The sequence below is a fragment of the Populus euphratica genome, unplaced genomic scaffold (assembly GCF_000495115.2).
Source record: "Populus euphratica unplaced genomic scaffold, PopEup_1.0 scaffold14.1, whole genome shotgun sequence".
NCBI lineage: Eukaryota > Viridiplantae > Streptophyta > Magnoliopsida > Malpighiales > Salicaceae > Populus > Populus euphratica.
Genome location: NW_011499876.1, coordinates 491,211 through 507,436, shown reverse-complemented (window position 1 = coordinate 507,436; position 16,226 = coordinate 491,211). Strand labels below are relative to the sequence as shown.

The 16,226-nt window shown below is 28.5% G+C and overlaps 1 protein-coding gene and 2 long non-coding RNA genes across 3 annotated transcripts in view; 1 reads left to right on the top strand and 2 right to left on the bottom strand.

Annotated features, from left to right (window-relative positions):
- Positions 1-477, bottom strand: part of LOC105128374 (uncharacterized) — a 2,319-nt gene extending 1,842 nt beyond the window's left edge. Inside the window, exon 1 of the long non-coding RNA XR_842851.1 lies at positions 400-477. This is a non-coding gene — a long non-coding RNA (uncharacterized LOC105128374). The remainder of the gene's footprint in view (positions 1-399) is intronic.
- Positions 1-492, top strand: part of LOC105128375 (uncharacterized) — a 2,345-nt gene extending 1,853 nt beyond the window's left edge. Inside the window, exon 2 of the long non-coding RNA XR_842852.1 lies at positions 407-492. This is a non-coding gene — a long non-coding RNA (uncharacterized LOC105128375). The remainder of the gene's footprint in view (positions 1-406) is intronic.
- An 8,023-nt stretch (positions 493-8,515) lies between these two features.
- On the bottom strand, positions 8,516-8,866 carry LOC105128510 (B3 domain-containing protein Os02g0764100-like). The gene has a single exon (XM_011030225.1). The coding sequence runs from the start codon at positions 8,864-8,866 to the stop codon at positions 8,516-8,518; it is 351 nt and encodes a 116-aa protein (XP_011028527.1).
- Between the last annotated feature and the right edge of the window lie 7,360 nt (positions 8,867-16,226).

Below are 16,226 nucleotides of genomic sequence, written 5' to 3'. Positions count from 1 at the left end.
TTGACATCTGTATTTATAGTGTCAGAGTCCCTTTGTGTGTGAGAAACCAAGTTTCAATCAAACTCATTCTCTTTTTTGAAGTTCGAATTAGAATCAAATTCAAAAGCAGACAACTATCATTATCTTGAGGATTATCTTGAATAAGGTAAGGATTATCTTGAAGTAGATAAGGATTATCTTGAAAAAGATAAGAATTAGCTTGAAAGTAAGGATTATCTTGAAGAAGATAAGGATTATCTTGAGGATAAGGCTATAATAACAAATTGACATTGTAATCCTTAATTTTTACAGAAATTGACAAATCATACTTTTTATCGAAATTAATCTCTGATCTTTTAATTTTTTATTTTAAATTCTGTAAAAATTAAATTAAAAGCTAAAGGGTTAAAATTGAGTTACGACAAAGCTCAACGCTGGTGATGTCGTTACCTTGCACAGGGAAGACCAAGGTGGGTACAAAATGACAGTGAGAAGAAGTGCAAATCGCGCCTAAAAAAAGAGAAAGAAGGAAAGATTTGTGAGGGAAGATCAGATGATCAAGCTATCTAACTGGAAACCATATATGTTACGTAGCACTTTTGTTTTTTGTTTTCGTTTATTTTTGTATTGTCCAAGTTCTTTATATTTGGCTTCTTCTCTTTTTTTGCTCGTGCTCTATCTACCACTTACCATGTTTTTCTTCTCACAAAATAAAGAAGAAGAAGAAGGAATTTTATATGTCCAGCTTAATGAACCTTGTAACTCACGATGTCTCAAATTCAATCATTTAGTTTCTATTTTTATTCTTATGAATGTTATTTTTCTTATCACATAACCACTATTTTTCTTTTCTTTATATTCGTGGCCACCAAGATTTCAATTTTTATTTTATTTTTTTCCAAAAACATTATCAAAATATAACATCTTTATAGAATATTTTATCTATAAACTATAATTATTGATTCAGTATTTTTTTAATATTAATATGCTAAAGAGTTAATATAAAATTAATTATTCAAGCGATTACATTGCATTCAATAGATAAATTTTTTGGGTTATGATTGTTTTTATCATATTTTTAATATTTAAATAATTAAATTATATTTTTATTAATTTAAAAATAAACAAGTTTGAAGCTTTTTATTTAAGAAAATGTGTTTAAAAGTGGCACTGCACAATTCTTCCACATGAATTTTTTTATATGAAAATGATACATTTTTTATTAATGATTATTAGAGGGTATAGTTCTTTTCGTGTCTATTAAGCTTAGGTTCTTGGAAAGACGACGCACGAATCCGAACGGCCCCTCGATCAAGGCATAAATAACCTGCCACCCCTTCAAAATAAAAGAAACTCCATTTGAGCCGGGAAAAAAAAAAGAAACAAAAAGTAAGTGGCATAGCATAATGTCCATGAAAATCCAGCCATGGAAAGCAGCTTCAAGAGGAAATTAGCTACCATTCAAGAAGTTGCATATATTTTCACAATCTCAATGCATAATAATACTTTCAAGGTACTACGTGAACTGAGATATCCAAAAAAAAATATATTTTAAAGTCTAAAATTAATCCAAAACAAAATTTTTTATTTAACTTATATGTTTTTTTTATAGAGGTGATTTGATTGGGTTCAATTTTTTTAAAAAAATAATTAAACTAATTTTTTTTAAAAAAACTCAAAATCGAGCCAAAACCTGTTTAAACTGACCAGTTTCGGTTTGGTTTTTAGAAAAAAACCTATTCGAACCGGTTTGGCTTGATTTTGACTCGGTTTTTTCAGTTTGACTTATTTTTTTCAATTTAGCTCGGTTTTTTCATTCTAACTAGGTTTTTTTGTTTCGGTTCGATTCAGTTGAGTTTTTTTATTTCAAGTTTATAAGAATAAAACTGAACCAAACCGGTCGTTTTTTGTTTTTGTTTTTTTTACTCACTTCTAGTTTTGTAGATATTTCAAGGTAAATTTTAACTATAAACCTAACCTAGGTATAAAAAGCATGTTTTTCTTTGAAGCCCTATTTCTTCAATTTCCTTTCTTCCCACAGCTACCATCCTCCCCCTTCCCTCTTTGTCTCTTTAGGTTTGGTAACGAAGGTAGCCACAGAAGTAGCAAGTGCTGCCTCAGATTCCTCCTGCATCAACCCCTGCAACCCAGGTCTCGTTTCCCTGTCACAGAAGTCCCCTTTTTTTCATAACCTCCACCACTACCGATTTCCAACAAAAGCACATTCCTAACCGTAAAGCTTACAGCTTTAAACCTCCACCGCTACCGATTTCCAACAAAAGCACATTCCTAACTTTAAAGCTTGTACAGCTTTACCAATCTCCTCCAATTTAGATATAATCTGAGACTGCCCCAAAAACAAATCTTGCTTCCTTTCCACCCTCCTCAAACAACCCAGATAAATCAAACCAAGGCTCCAACAATATAATATCAAAAGAATTCAAACTTTCTGGTTTTATTCATTTTTCTTTTATTATTCTTGCCGTTAAAACCACGTTATCCATTTTGCTTTTTGCAGGCTTTATCCATGTGCTCAGTTTTACTAGTTTTTAATATTAAAAAAATAATTTTGATTGAACCAAACCACTTCGGTTTAAATTGGTTTTTAGTTTGGTCCCGATCATATTCTTAAGAAATCACAAACCTAGATTTAGTTTGTTTCAAACCAAATCGGAGAATGAACACCCCCAGTATGTGCCTGCATAACAATACCTCAATACTAATCTGTATTCCTCCATTAATAAGTAAGATACTAGTTGTCTTAATTTATTTTTGAGTTATTCTCTAATTTTATCTTTTTTTTCTTTAAAGTAAAAACTAAATAATAATCCCAAGAGGATTGGTGATTGTGGTAAAAGCTGGCTGAAGAAGATTTCAGTATATAAAGAAAAACCAAGCTGAAATTTTAAATAAATTTGGAGTATATTTATAATTTGTAATACCCAAAACTAAAAAGATAATGTAGATTTCAGGTTAAATTAAATAATTATTAAACAAATTTGCATAAAAATTAAGCTCGATGACATAATTAAATTTTTAATAAGCCAATATGATTTAATAATTGACCAAATTAAAATTTTAATCATATTTAATAATTAATTTAGATCAACTTAAAGGATGTAAGTAAGTATAAAGACTTAATTATACTTTAAATGAATCAAATTAATCACTACCAAAAAATTGATAAATAGAAATAGAAATACCGAGGAAATATTTCGATTGGTAAATTTCTGAGAGATTTTACCGATGAAAATATTCCCTCGGCATATACCGAGAGAATTATAGTAGGAAAAAAATTAAAATAAGGCAAAAAAAATAAAGACATGTTGTTTTTACCAACGAAATAAATTATGTCGGTAAAATCCATTAGTAAATTCATTGGTAAAACTATAAATATTTTTCATCATGTCAATTATAAAGGAAATCACTAACGGAATTTTCCATCGGTATTTTTCAGAGAGCTCAAGAACTATTCACTTTTCAATTCCACTGTTAATTGCTATTCTTTACAGACAAAATCACCAACGGATTGAAAAGTCATTGGTGTTATTTGACAGTTTTTTAAAAAAATTCAATTAATTTAAATTTTTCATTTAAATATTACAAACGGAATCACCGATGAATTGAAAAATCGTTGGTAATTGTTGGTGGTTTCTAAAAATTTTTAAAATTTAAATTAAATATTACTGATAGAATAATTAAAAAATATTAATATTCAATTATCCATCGGTAAATCCATCACTAACGTGCCCCAATAAAAAATCTAGATCCCCTTATTTCACAAGATATAGACTCAGTTTTTATTATTCTTCTTCTTCACTATATGTAAAAAACATCAATATCTATTTTTTTTCTTTTCTTTTCTCTCCTTATTTCCTTCTCTTTTCCTCCATGCTCATATATATCTTCTTCTTCTTTCTTCTTTTATCCTCTTAGTTTTTTTGTAATTAATATGCTTTACAAAAAAAATTTCTCTCCTTATCTTCTCTTGCAACTACATTAAGGTAAGATTTTTTTCTTTTTTTTTCATGTTTTTTTCACTATATTTGTTTTTTATTTTATTTTTTATTTTTTTTGTTCTAATAATTGTATAAATATTGTTATGAGATTTTTTTTCATATGAGATCAATTTTTAATTGATTTATTTATAGGATTTTTGAATTTTTAGCTATTTCAACTTTATTTTTTTCATATGAATTTTTTTAGTTGAATTTATTTTTTTATTTTATTTATTTGTTGCAAATTTATTTGAGTTGATTTTCTTATTCTTTTTTCCAAGCATTTTGAGTATATATTATAGAGTGTTGATTTATGTTAATTTAATTATTTTATAATTTTATAAAATAAATTTTATAAAATATTTTTATATAATTATTGACTGAAATTCTGTCAATATATCCCTTGGTAATAAAAAAAAACTATTATTATCTTTGCATCTGTTCTGTTAGTAAATCCATCAGTAATAATATTTTTTTTATTACTAACATATTTACCGACAGATTAAAAATTACCGATGAAAGATTCACTAATAAAAATAATCTGTAGGTAATTTTGTTGGTAAATTAATTGCTGAAAAAATATGTATCTTACACCGATGGAAAAATTTCATTGGTATAACTATTAAATCTTGTAATGAATTTTATTAAAAAATTTACTAATAAAAAAATATAAGTTTTAGAGCATAATTTTATCATAATGTGCCCTCATAATAGTACCTTAATGCTTTCGAACCAATATCACAATTTTGTTTAATTGTGCAATGTTTCATCGTTCAAAGTATCATGTAAAATCACGAACTTCTTAAAAGTTTTTGATAGACTATATTATATATAGACCATCAATACTAATACTAATTTGTATTCTTACCATAATAAGTAAGATACCGATATTATAATAAAATTTTAATAATATAGCTCAATATTAATTCCAGAGAAACAGACTAATCTCTTTCTTTTTTTAAATTAATGCCTATCAAAACGCTTCATAAAATCCTAAATAATACATAATGAACTACTTGAATCATCTAAATCAATAAAGTACCTCACTACCTTTTTAATTTGATTGTCATCAAAACTGTATATAGAATGTTTTAAGAGAAGCAAGTGCAAACTAGAAATATTATTAAGATTTGAAAATAATAAAAATTCAGTAAATTATTGAATTGGATCCTTAGTTTTTTATTTATTTATTGGACATCATTGCTTATTATCTTAGTAATCTTTGACTCCACTAAATAAAAGGATTCATAAAATTTTTGTTATTCCTTTTAGCAAGCTCTACTAACATTGAAACAATTCTATATATATAAAAAAAATCCGTAAACTCTTTATCACCAATAAGACTTAATTCTTATTCAATTTATATATAAATTAATGAAAATATCTTAAAATAAAAAAAGTTTTTAAGTATAGACATCGTTAAACCTAGTACGAGGAACTAAAATGAATGGAGAGTGAAAGATTGACTGGCGTGCGCAACCCCCGCTCCAGCGTACAACGGAAGTTGTCATGGTTTGGTTCAGCATACAACTTCCTTCGATGTTAGAATACCGCCATTGTTGGTGGCATTGAAAATGGCTCGATGAGGCCTTTATGGGAGGTGGCGTGTGACAATGCAGCTCAGGTGATCTTTTTTTTTTTTTTTCCCCTTTCTTTTGTCTCTCTTCTCTTTTATTTTCACTCTAATTCTCTCCAAAGCCTGTTATTTTGTTTATAAACTTTCTGAGCAGCCAAACACGTCAAAAAAAAAAAAACACAAACAGTAAAAAATTTCAAAACTTTCACTCACTTTCCCTCTCTTTCCCAGCTCCCAAACCCGAAATGCATTAACATAACAAGACCCACAAGAAAATCCTATTTCCCTCACTCCACTTTTGACTTGAAAATTGTGAGCAGAACCTAAAATTTAAACCCTTTAAAATGCAAAGAAACACAAATAGGCCGAATGGGTTTTGTGCTGTGAAGGTCCTGGATAAAAGAGATAGCTTTAAAACGTACCTACAAAGGCAAAACACGAAAATGGGCCTCTCTCTCACTCTCTCTTTGCCCTTGCTATACTTTCTCTAATGCCAGTTTATTTGTTAAAAAATAGTATTTTTTTAAAAGTAAATGCCAAAAAAATAAATTATTTTTTGATGTTTGATAGTATAATTTAAAATAATTTGGAAAATAATTTGAAAAATAACTTATTAATGTTTTGTTTTTCTCAAGTTTATTAAAATAATGAGAAAAAATCTTACAAATTAAAAACTTAAATAAGAATAAAATTGAAAAAATTATAATTTCATAAATTATCTCAAATAAAATAAATAATAATCAAAATAATAGAGATCAAATCTAAAAAATAAAAAAATTAAAAGATGAAAAAATTAAAATAATAATAATAAATAACGTTTTATAAATTATTTCAAATAAAATAAGTAACAATAAAAAAAATGAGGATCAAATTTGATAGATAAAAATTTTTAATAAAAAAATAATAAGGAAAAAACAAATAAAAATTATAAAAATAAAGATCAAAGTTAATATAAAATGATAAAATTGAAAAATAAACATTCAAATCAATATATATATATATATATATATAGCAATCAAAAGTTTGAGAACCAAATTTGATATAATTAGCAAATAATATGATATTTCTAAATTTTTCATAACTTTCAAAAAATGTTTTCTACCTAAATTTTTTTAAAAAATATTTTTTTGGAAATCAAGTTAATTTTTTTTACTGAAAAATATTTTTTGTTGATCAACTTTTATAATAATAAATAAACATAAAAAATTTTAAAAATAATTTTCTAAAAACCACTTTATCTTACAAGAAACAAATATATTCTAAGTCTGAATTCTTTTGACTTGTGTATGTTTGGAGGTTTAAAAATAATTTTCTAAAAACCACTTTACAAGTCTGAATTTTTTTGACTTGTGTATGTTTGGAGACTATAGAGAGGTGGAGATAGTCGCATACAGAGAAATTACTTAGACATAAATACAAATTAGTGGGTTTGTTTTCTTTGTAAATAAAATAAATTTTGATTTTGGATTTAGCTTAATGGATTTCAAATGTTGTTAACCTTTTGGGACTTGGGTAAATTAATTTCAATGATGCATTTTGACTGGTAGAATTTACAGTAATTTTTTTTCATGACAAGAAATTCAGGCCTGTGCGTCAACAATGTATTATTGATTCATTTGCGGATATTAATTAAATTTTAATAAATATAGAATCGATCATCCATCATCTAACACGTCAAACACCAAGGTTGGAACTTTAGGCTATTGTGCTTGTTAATTAGGAGTTTTGGTGGAGTTTGACTAAAGTATCCTTATAGTATTGATGTTCATATGACCAATATGACTTAATTCCTATTCAATTTATATATAAATTAATGAAAATATCTTAAAATAAAAAAAAGTTTTGAAGTATAGACATAGTTAAACATTAAATAAAGTTATCATTCATACTATAAAACCTCGTTTATATATGGGATACGTACAATAGATTTTATTGAAAAGAAATTCTTTTAAATAAAAGATGTTAAAAATATTATAATTAATACCAATAGTATCCACATTAGGAGAACATATTACAATCTTGTAACATTAAAATATAAAAATTAGTGTCTGACATTTAATAATTTCTCATGTTCCATATTATTATATTGCAAATATTTATGAAATGCTCGAAATCCCAAGAAAACACGAAGAAGTATAGTTTTATTTATTATTATATCTGTGCATCCATGCAAACAAGTGACTGGGAGTTGACTTAAGTTCTGCTCCAAAAACGAAGGGTGGTCTGGACTAGATGTCAGCATTTTGACCGGTATCTCATCTGGCAAAGATAGCCACGTGGCTTGCTTTTCAAACAACGACATGCTAATTAATTCTATTTTCGGCCGTAGTAAAAAAATTAAATAAAATTCATCTCTGTCAAAAGCGAGTTCAATTACCCAACAACCCAGATAGCTTTTGCAAGTCGAGCAATATTTATATATATAATTTTAGAAAAGAATGGTTAAGATTATATTAAAATAATATTTTTTTTATTTTTTAAAATGTATTTTTTACAGTATCATATTAAATAAGAAAAAAATTATTTTTTTATTAAAAAAACAAGTTAAATCGCAGCCTCCGAACAGTCACGTAATCTCAAAACTATGCCATACTTTTCCGAACAGTCACGTAATCTCAAAACTATGCTGGCCGGCTCGCTTCACAAAAGTCAAGATCAGTACAAACCATGTGGAATTGATATATATATATAGACGCGCACACACACACACACACACATATATATATATATATAGAAGATGTGGTAAGGGACAAGCCATACTTTTAACACTATATTTCAAGGTTACAGGCAATACAAACTCTGTTTTTCATGAGTAGAGAGTACAAACCACACATAAAAAAAAAAAAAACAAAGTAATAATCGCAAACTAACACATTACCTCAACATGGAAACTGAACAGATCTTTAAGGGTTTAGCTGATTAATTAGGGCTTATAATTGAAATTGACTCAGAGTTGACATGATCACTGAACATTAACCCAATAATTGAATATTCTTCTCTCAGCCCTGATGCTGTATTGCACGCCATTACCTTCAACTTGTTGCCTGGAGAAAATAATCCTATCCCCCACCCTAAGACCTTTTTCGTTCACAAATTGAATCCACTGACCGGTGAATGCTGGTCTTGGGTTTGGATTGTTATCCTGGCGAATGGACAGCCTGAAGATCCACTGTCTCTGTATAGTGTCTGTTGCCTCAATGTCAATTGCATGCTCTCCCATGGGAAACTCGAAATCTCCCAAATTGGCCGCGGGAATTGTCAGCCTATGGGTTGTATCAGTCGGAGAAAGCACTTTAGTAAAAAGTTGCTCCATTTCTAGTTGGTTTTCGGGAGAGATGAAGCTGGATTTTGCCAAGTTTTGAGAAATCTAACGGAGACAAGAACCTGGGACATGCTAGATTGAGCTCAACGTATATTTATAAAGATGAGCTCACTTGCTGTCCACCAAATTCTCTTGCGATTTCGTACCATAGCTAGCTCTTGCAACAAAAAGGTGCAACCTTTTTAATTCGTCATTACAAGACAAACACGTCCCTTTCTTGTAGATCATATCCCGGTGACATTCTTTCCCGTGCTTTTGCTGAGTTTTGAGAAATCTAACCGTGACAAGAACCTGGGACATGCTAGATTGAGCCTAAGGTGTAATTATGAAGATGAGCTCACTTGCAGTCCACCAAATTCTCTTCCGATTTCGCACCAACAGGCTCTTGCAATGAACAGGGGCAACCTTTTTGATTCGCCATTACAAGACAAACACGTCCCTTTCTTATCCCCACGACATTCTTTCCCATGCTGCGATCTCGAACGAAAATATTAGATCAATTTATGGATACGTAGAGTTTTCATCGTGTTTAGTTGTCTACAAACAATATAGATTAAATTTATTGGCATGTGTCGACCATTATTCAAAACCCCACCTTAAAATTTATCAGCTATTGTCGTTTGTAGCATCCCTTCGCCTTTTTCTTTTTCTAGTCCTCTTTCCATAGGTAGACATCTATTCCCCTTCTTTATAAATTCAGCTGTATAATCCCTACGGCACCCATGAATAAATCTTAGAAGATACAGTACCCTATCTATTCCCCTTCTATATAAATTCAGCTGTATAATCCCTACGGCACCCATGAATAAATCTTAGAAGATACAGTACCCAGTGGCGGAGCCACGTAGGAGCAAAATTGCCCCCTTCTTCATTTTTAATATTTTTTATATTAGGATATTAATATAATAATATGGTGAGGGGTTGATACACATAGTTATTATTGTTGACTTGCGTCTTAATATAATAAATAATATATATAATATATGTGCAGCACCCCAGCTCATTTCTTATTTTCCCAAACTTTTACCCTTTTTATTTTTATTTTTTCGCTAACTATTCAAGAGCTTTTTTAATTTTTTTCGCTGCTCTCTTCTTTATGCAATTTTTTTTAAGTCCAGTTAAGCACCGTTAGGTAAATTTTTTTCATTTGTTTCATTATTTAATTTTAATTTTAATTTAATTTTTTTATAATTAATTATTAAAAAAACAAAATAAATAAAAAGGGATTGTTAAAACACCTAAAAAATAGAAGAAGAAGAAAGGCAACATACTTGAGGATGCAAAGAGAAGATGATTTATTTCAACTCGGGTTGTGAACAAAAAAATTTGAAGAAAAAGATAGAAAAATAGAGAGAGAATGAAAGAAGATGAATGAAGAAGATGAAACCTTATCTACTGTGCTCGTGGTCTTTTATATTAGATTTTACTAATAAAATTTCTAACAGGCTATTAATATTTATAAAATTTTCATAGGTGATTCCGTCTATAAAGTCAAAGTAAAATGTTCAATTTGCATGAAAAAATTTAGAAACCCTTCCAAATATTACCAACGACATTTTATTTTGTCATTAAATAAGTAAACAGTCACAAAGAGCACTAATTACCGGCACCTTGGAATTCACATTACATCAGTAATTTTATTGAGAAATATGTACCATAGTCAAAAAAGGCATTAACAGTTAGTGCATTGGAATTTTCATTTCATCGGTGATTCTATTAGTAAAAAAAAAAACATTAATTATCACTGTCTTGAGAAATGAACAATGCCAAAAAAAAAGGGAACAATTCCCTTTTCCTCTGAAATATATTGACGGACTGTGTTTATCGGTATTTTTATATGTAATTAACACCATGAACGGTGTCAAAGAAAAGAAAAATAGTTTCTTTCACCTATAAAATATATCGATGGACACAATCCATCGATATTTTCATCAGTGTAAAACAATGTCTAATGTCAGATTGCATTTGTACTCCCTATCTATCCATCTTGAGTATACTTGAATTCATAATTGCACGCACACACAACATAATAATATCAATTCATATAACAATAATAAAATAAATATTTTCTTGTTATTCAATAATATATTATCATTGTCGTTACATTGAAGTGAATTAAAAATTTGTGTTGTGTAAATTAATTAAAATTGTCTTATTTTTTGTTAATTGATTCATCCAGATAGAGATTAAAATATTATTAAATTTTCTAGTATTAACATTAACAAAAATATTATTAATAACATAATTTTTTTTAAAAAAATTATTAGGTGGAACAACTTGTTATACATTACCTTTCTCACTAAATTAAAAACATCATTTTTTACCGTTAATTCATCATTATCATCGTCGTGAATAATCAATATAACATCTAGAATTGATTTTCAATACGGATAACTTATCTATTCATTATTGATCATGTCTAAAAGAAGCATGTGCGGTATATTTATAAAGATGAGCCCACTTGCTATCCAACAAATTCTCTTCCGATTTCGTACCATAGCTCTTGCAATAAAAAGGTGCAACCTTTTTTTTTCATCATTACAAGAAAAACACGTCCCTTTCTTCTAATATCAGATATATATCCCCACGACATTCTGTCCTATGCTGCGATCTCGAACGAAAATAGATCAATTTATGTGAAGATTATGGATACGTAGAAATTTCATCATATTTAAAAACAATATAGATTAAATTTATTGGCATGTGTTAGGTTGTCATCTATTCCCCTTCTACATAGATTCAACTATATAATCCCTACACTATCTGAACGGTAAAAATAACTAATTAAATTAATTAAATTTTTTAAAAAATCAACAAGTTCAGTTTGATTTCTATTTTATAAGCTTAAAATCAAAAAATCAAACTAAATCGAACCCAAACTGAAAAAACAGAGCTAAACAAAAAAAACCAAATTTATAAGCTTAAAATCAAAAAATCAAACTCGAAAAAACAGAGTTAAACAAAAAAAAACCAAGTCAAATCAGTTTAAATTAATTTTTATTCTAAAAAACCAAACCAAATTGAAACTGGTTGGTTTGAACCAATTTTAATTTTTTTAAATAATTTTAATTTAATTGTTTTTTTTATAAAAATAAACCGAATGAAAAATGATCACATAGGAAAACCACCTACTCGTCTTTTTTACTTGAAACTAAGCACCTTCTATAAATTATATTAAAAATTGTAACAAAGAATACCCTTCTATAAATTTTAGAGATACAAACACATTTTATTGAGAAGAAACTCTTTTTTAAAAACAAATAAGCAATTGAAAACATTAAAAATAGGAGAACATAACACAATTCGTAACATTAAAAATATAAATAATACATCTGGCATTTAATGATTCATCAATTTTTATATTCTCTTAATTTTTCAAGATTTTTAAATTGTAGCTATTTATAAAATGTTAGTAATTCCAATAAAACTTTAACAAGAATTTTTTTATTTATTATTATATTTTATTAATATTTTATTTTATTTATTTTCATTTTCTAATCAAAATAAATTTATTTTTGAAATAAAGCTTCCAGATAATTTCTTTTATTTTATATTAAAAAACTCTCATTCTCTCTCTGTTTTTTTCTTCTTCTTTTTGGTTTATGAAAGAAAATCATGAAATTTTTTTATACAATATAAATACATGTTCCAATTTATATTAACTATGCTCGTAAACACACAGATATATATTGAATGAGAATTGTATTTAAATTACAATTATTTTAGATAATTTTAAAATAGGAAAAAATTAAATATTTTTAGTTAGGATTCTTAATTGAAACTTTATATCAAATAATTTTAATTTAATTCAGTACACACACATATATATATTTCTTAATTAAAGCTCAGACAATTTATTAAGTATTAATGAAAATAATAGGTGAGAAAGAAAAAAACTAGTGTTTGATAAAAAATTCGGTGCTTGTCCTAAAGAAAAAAAGCTAGTGATTGGAAGTGGAATACACATCAGCTCCAAAAAGGAAGAATGCGCCTCTGGGAAAGAGAAAGACACGTGGCTTGCTTTTCAAAAAACGACATGTCTGTCAACAACTAGCACAATTTATAATACGAACTTATTAATGTTCTTAAGCTTATCAAGCGCTAATTATGGGATGTCATGGATAACTAAAACTGTGTGGTTAAGTTTTTTTTTAGTTATAAATTAAATGGTTATGTTATGGTTAATAAGTGATAGCATGTTTGGAATCAATTTACTATCAAAATTGAATTCAATAAATATAGTGGATTCACATCTTTGAAAAAAGATTTTCTATAATTAAATTAATTTTTTTATATAGTACTCTCTTTTCTTTTATTTTAATCCCTTTAAAAATCTCTAAATATTTCAGATATTTTTAACAACAAAGAACTCCCTTTCCTTGTATTATCTGCCATTAATGTCGCACCTAACATTAAATTTAAAGAAAATATAAAGGATAAAGTTACCATATAGTTTTTAAAGAGATTAAAAATTTTAAATTATATATTGATTTCAGAATAAAGGGTTGGTTATACTAAAAAAAATTATCTTTATAATATTTTTTTAAAAAAAATCACCTCAATTATGTGTTTTTTCTAAATTTATTTTATGCATATCATTAACTGTTTAAATTATTTTTTAAACTTATTTACAAGTTATTTATTTTTAGTGGATTGTAAGTCTAGTTAACGTCAAGCTTTAACTCAGAGTCTTGCAACTCAATAATTTTTAATTTTATTATTATTTATTTATTTTTCTTAACTCTTTTTTATTATTATCTTTTATTTCTACAATCATAAAAGTTGAACAAAATACTACGATGAACCCACGTTAATCCTTGTTTTGAGAAGACTTGTTGACTTATTATTGATCTCCTTTTCTATTAAAGATATCACACTAGATTAATTGTTACGATTTAAGTTTAATCAAGATGTAATTCTAAAATGATAAAAACCTTGAAAACTTATTTTTTATCTCATTTTGAGGATTAAAATGTCATACTAGATCTATATTAGTCTCTAAAAATTAAAAAACTTATCGATTTAACTGTTACAACCTAAATTTTATGAAAATATAATGTTATCTTGTCAAAAATTCATCAATATTATTTTTATTTTTTTAAAAATAAATATTTATATGTACATGTATACACAAAAAATATATATATAATTTTATGAAATATATGGATAAATAATAACCATGCATAAATAGTGTAATGTGCATTATTTTTATTTTTGAATAGTAACATTTGCACCCTACCAGCAAAACAAGAAATGAAAAGGAATAAAGATCTAGCCCTTTCTCCGCACCTGGATTCGAATCTCACCATGCACGCCTGTCACCCCTGCGGTGCCTTACCTGCTCACTGGACTTGCAGGATATTCAGTGAGCCGTGGGGATTAGTCGTGGTGCGCGTAAGCTGGCCCGGACACCCCACGTAAATCAAAAAAAAAAAAATGAAAAGGAATAAAGATCTAATTTACAGGGAGGAATTGATATGGTGGCCACTCATGGCGAGGATGACGATATATAGTTTTAGTCGTGGAGTGATTTCTTAGATGATTTGTTTGGTTTCTCTGTGTTTTTTTCTCCTATTTTCTTCTTTCTTTTTATACCTCCTCCCATATTCCACCTTTATTTTAAGCTTAAAACTCCTTTTCTTTTTATTTCTCTCTTTCCCTCTCTCAAAATTTTCTCTTTAAATTCAGTAAAAATTCTATTAAAAATATTCAAAAACCAAAAACATTTAAGTGCAATGTAAGTCTAATTTTATCAATTAAGGATGTAATTGAAAAACATATTACAAATTAAGTTAAAAGCGCAAAAATTTAAGATCAAGGGTCCAATTAAAAGGTCTTACGACTAAAATGAACGGGTATTGAAGTTCTAAAGGCTTACTTAGTTTAATTAGGGGTGAAATTAAAAAAAATAAAAATTTAAAAGGTTAATTAAAAATAAATTAAAGAAATCCAAGAAAAAGGTTCACTTTTCAGCACTGAAATTCAAGGATATAATTGAAGAATATCAAAAGTAAAATTGTAAAGGTTCCAAAAAATTGGAGCTAATTAGATGTCAATTCCAAAGTCTTAAAGAATTAAAAATCAAATTAAAAAATACTATAATTTTATTATTCATTATCTTATTCCTGTAAAAAGTACTGCCTCAATAGCCCCCTTCATGCCCTTAATTCTTTTTGTTTTTTAATCTCTCCACCAAGCAAACAAAGTTCACATCTCCTCCTACCGTATCATTCGCACTCACATAACAACCAAAAATCAGGTCCTTTACAGCCCTAAACTCGCTGCAGAATTCACAACAAAAATGTCAATCGAATAGTCGAGAGCTGTGTATATCCTTGCATTGCTGGTTGCAGAGCTAGATAAATTTTGATCTTCATCTTTAATCAATAGTGGGCCCAAGATAACTCATCTCACAGGCTCTATACCCTTCCTCCTTGAACTATAAAATGGCTCCAAAACCCTAACCTTTGTAGCATTTGAGAGGATCGTGAAGCCATGGTTAAAACTTAGCAAAAAAATAAAATAAAACAAAACAGTACCTCGCAACCATCTCGCATGTCCTAGCCTCCACCTTTCTTTAGCCCTTCAAAAATCTCCTACCAAAAACACAAAAGCCCAGCTCTTCAACCATTTATGAGCTAGAATAGTCCATCCTCACCTCTAATCTATTGCCTTAACTTTAAAAGCTGTGACCTTTAAGTCATCAAAGTCTCAGGGAGGCAGGATCTAGCAAAAGAAGACGACTCCACTGATTTCAAGGGATGCACCTCTCCTAAATCCTTACTGGTGGTATCATATATTCAAGCCTCCAAGTATTTCGTAGAAACAACCACTAAATTCTGCTAAGTTTGAAAGATCACGTTAGAGGAAAAGGCAGCCAAGGTTCTAGTTTATGGGAAAATCAAAGTTCTTAAGAGTTTCCTAGACACTCTATGAAGAAGCAAAGGAATGGGAAAGGACTCTTAATCAAAAGAGTCTGAACACAACAGCAACCACCGAGGGGGGTTCAGAGTAACTCCAGAAGCCGTGATCTTTGGCACCGATCCATTCAGATTCACTGATTCATCTTCCAAGAGTGAAATGGGTTGTGGAGAGTCAACAAGCACCTCCACACAGAAGGGTTTTGCAGCAGCCATAACTATTTGGTCCTGTAAACACAATCATGCAGTCTCCTTCTGTTGTTCAACTGGGCTGATATGAGACTACAAGGTTGGGGTTTCATTTGGGCTCAATCATGTTTGGGCTTCTGTTAGTGGGCTTTTGTTTAAGCATGGGTCGTGTTCGTAGTTATATGGACTGTGTTTATGTGACTTGGGCCTGTTTTCTTGTTCCCTGGGTTGTGTTGGCGTTG

Bases quoted from the DNA above. Each gene is read 5' to 3' on its own strand.
- LOC105128510 (XM_011030225.1), bottom strand. From the start codon at position 8,866: ATGGAGCAACTTTTTACTAAAGTGCTTTCTCCGACTGATACAACCCAT.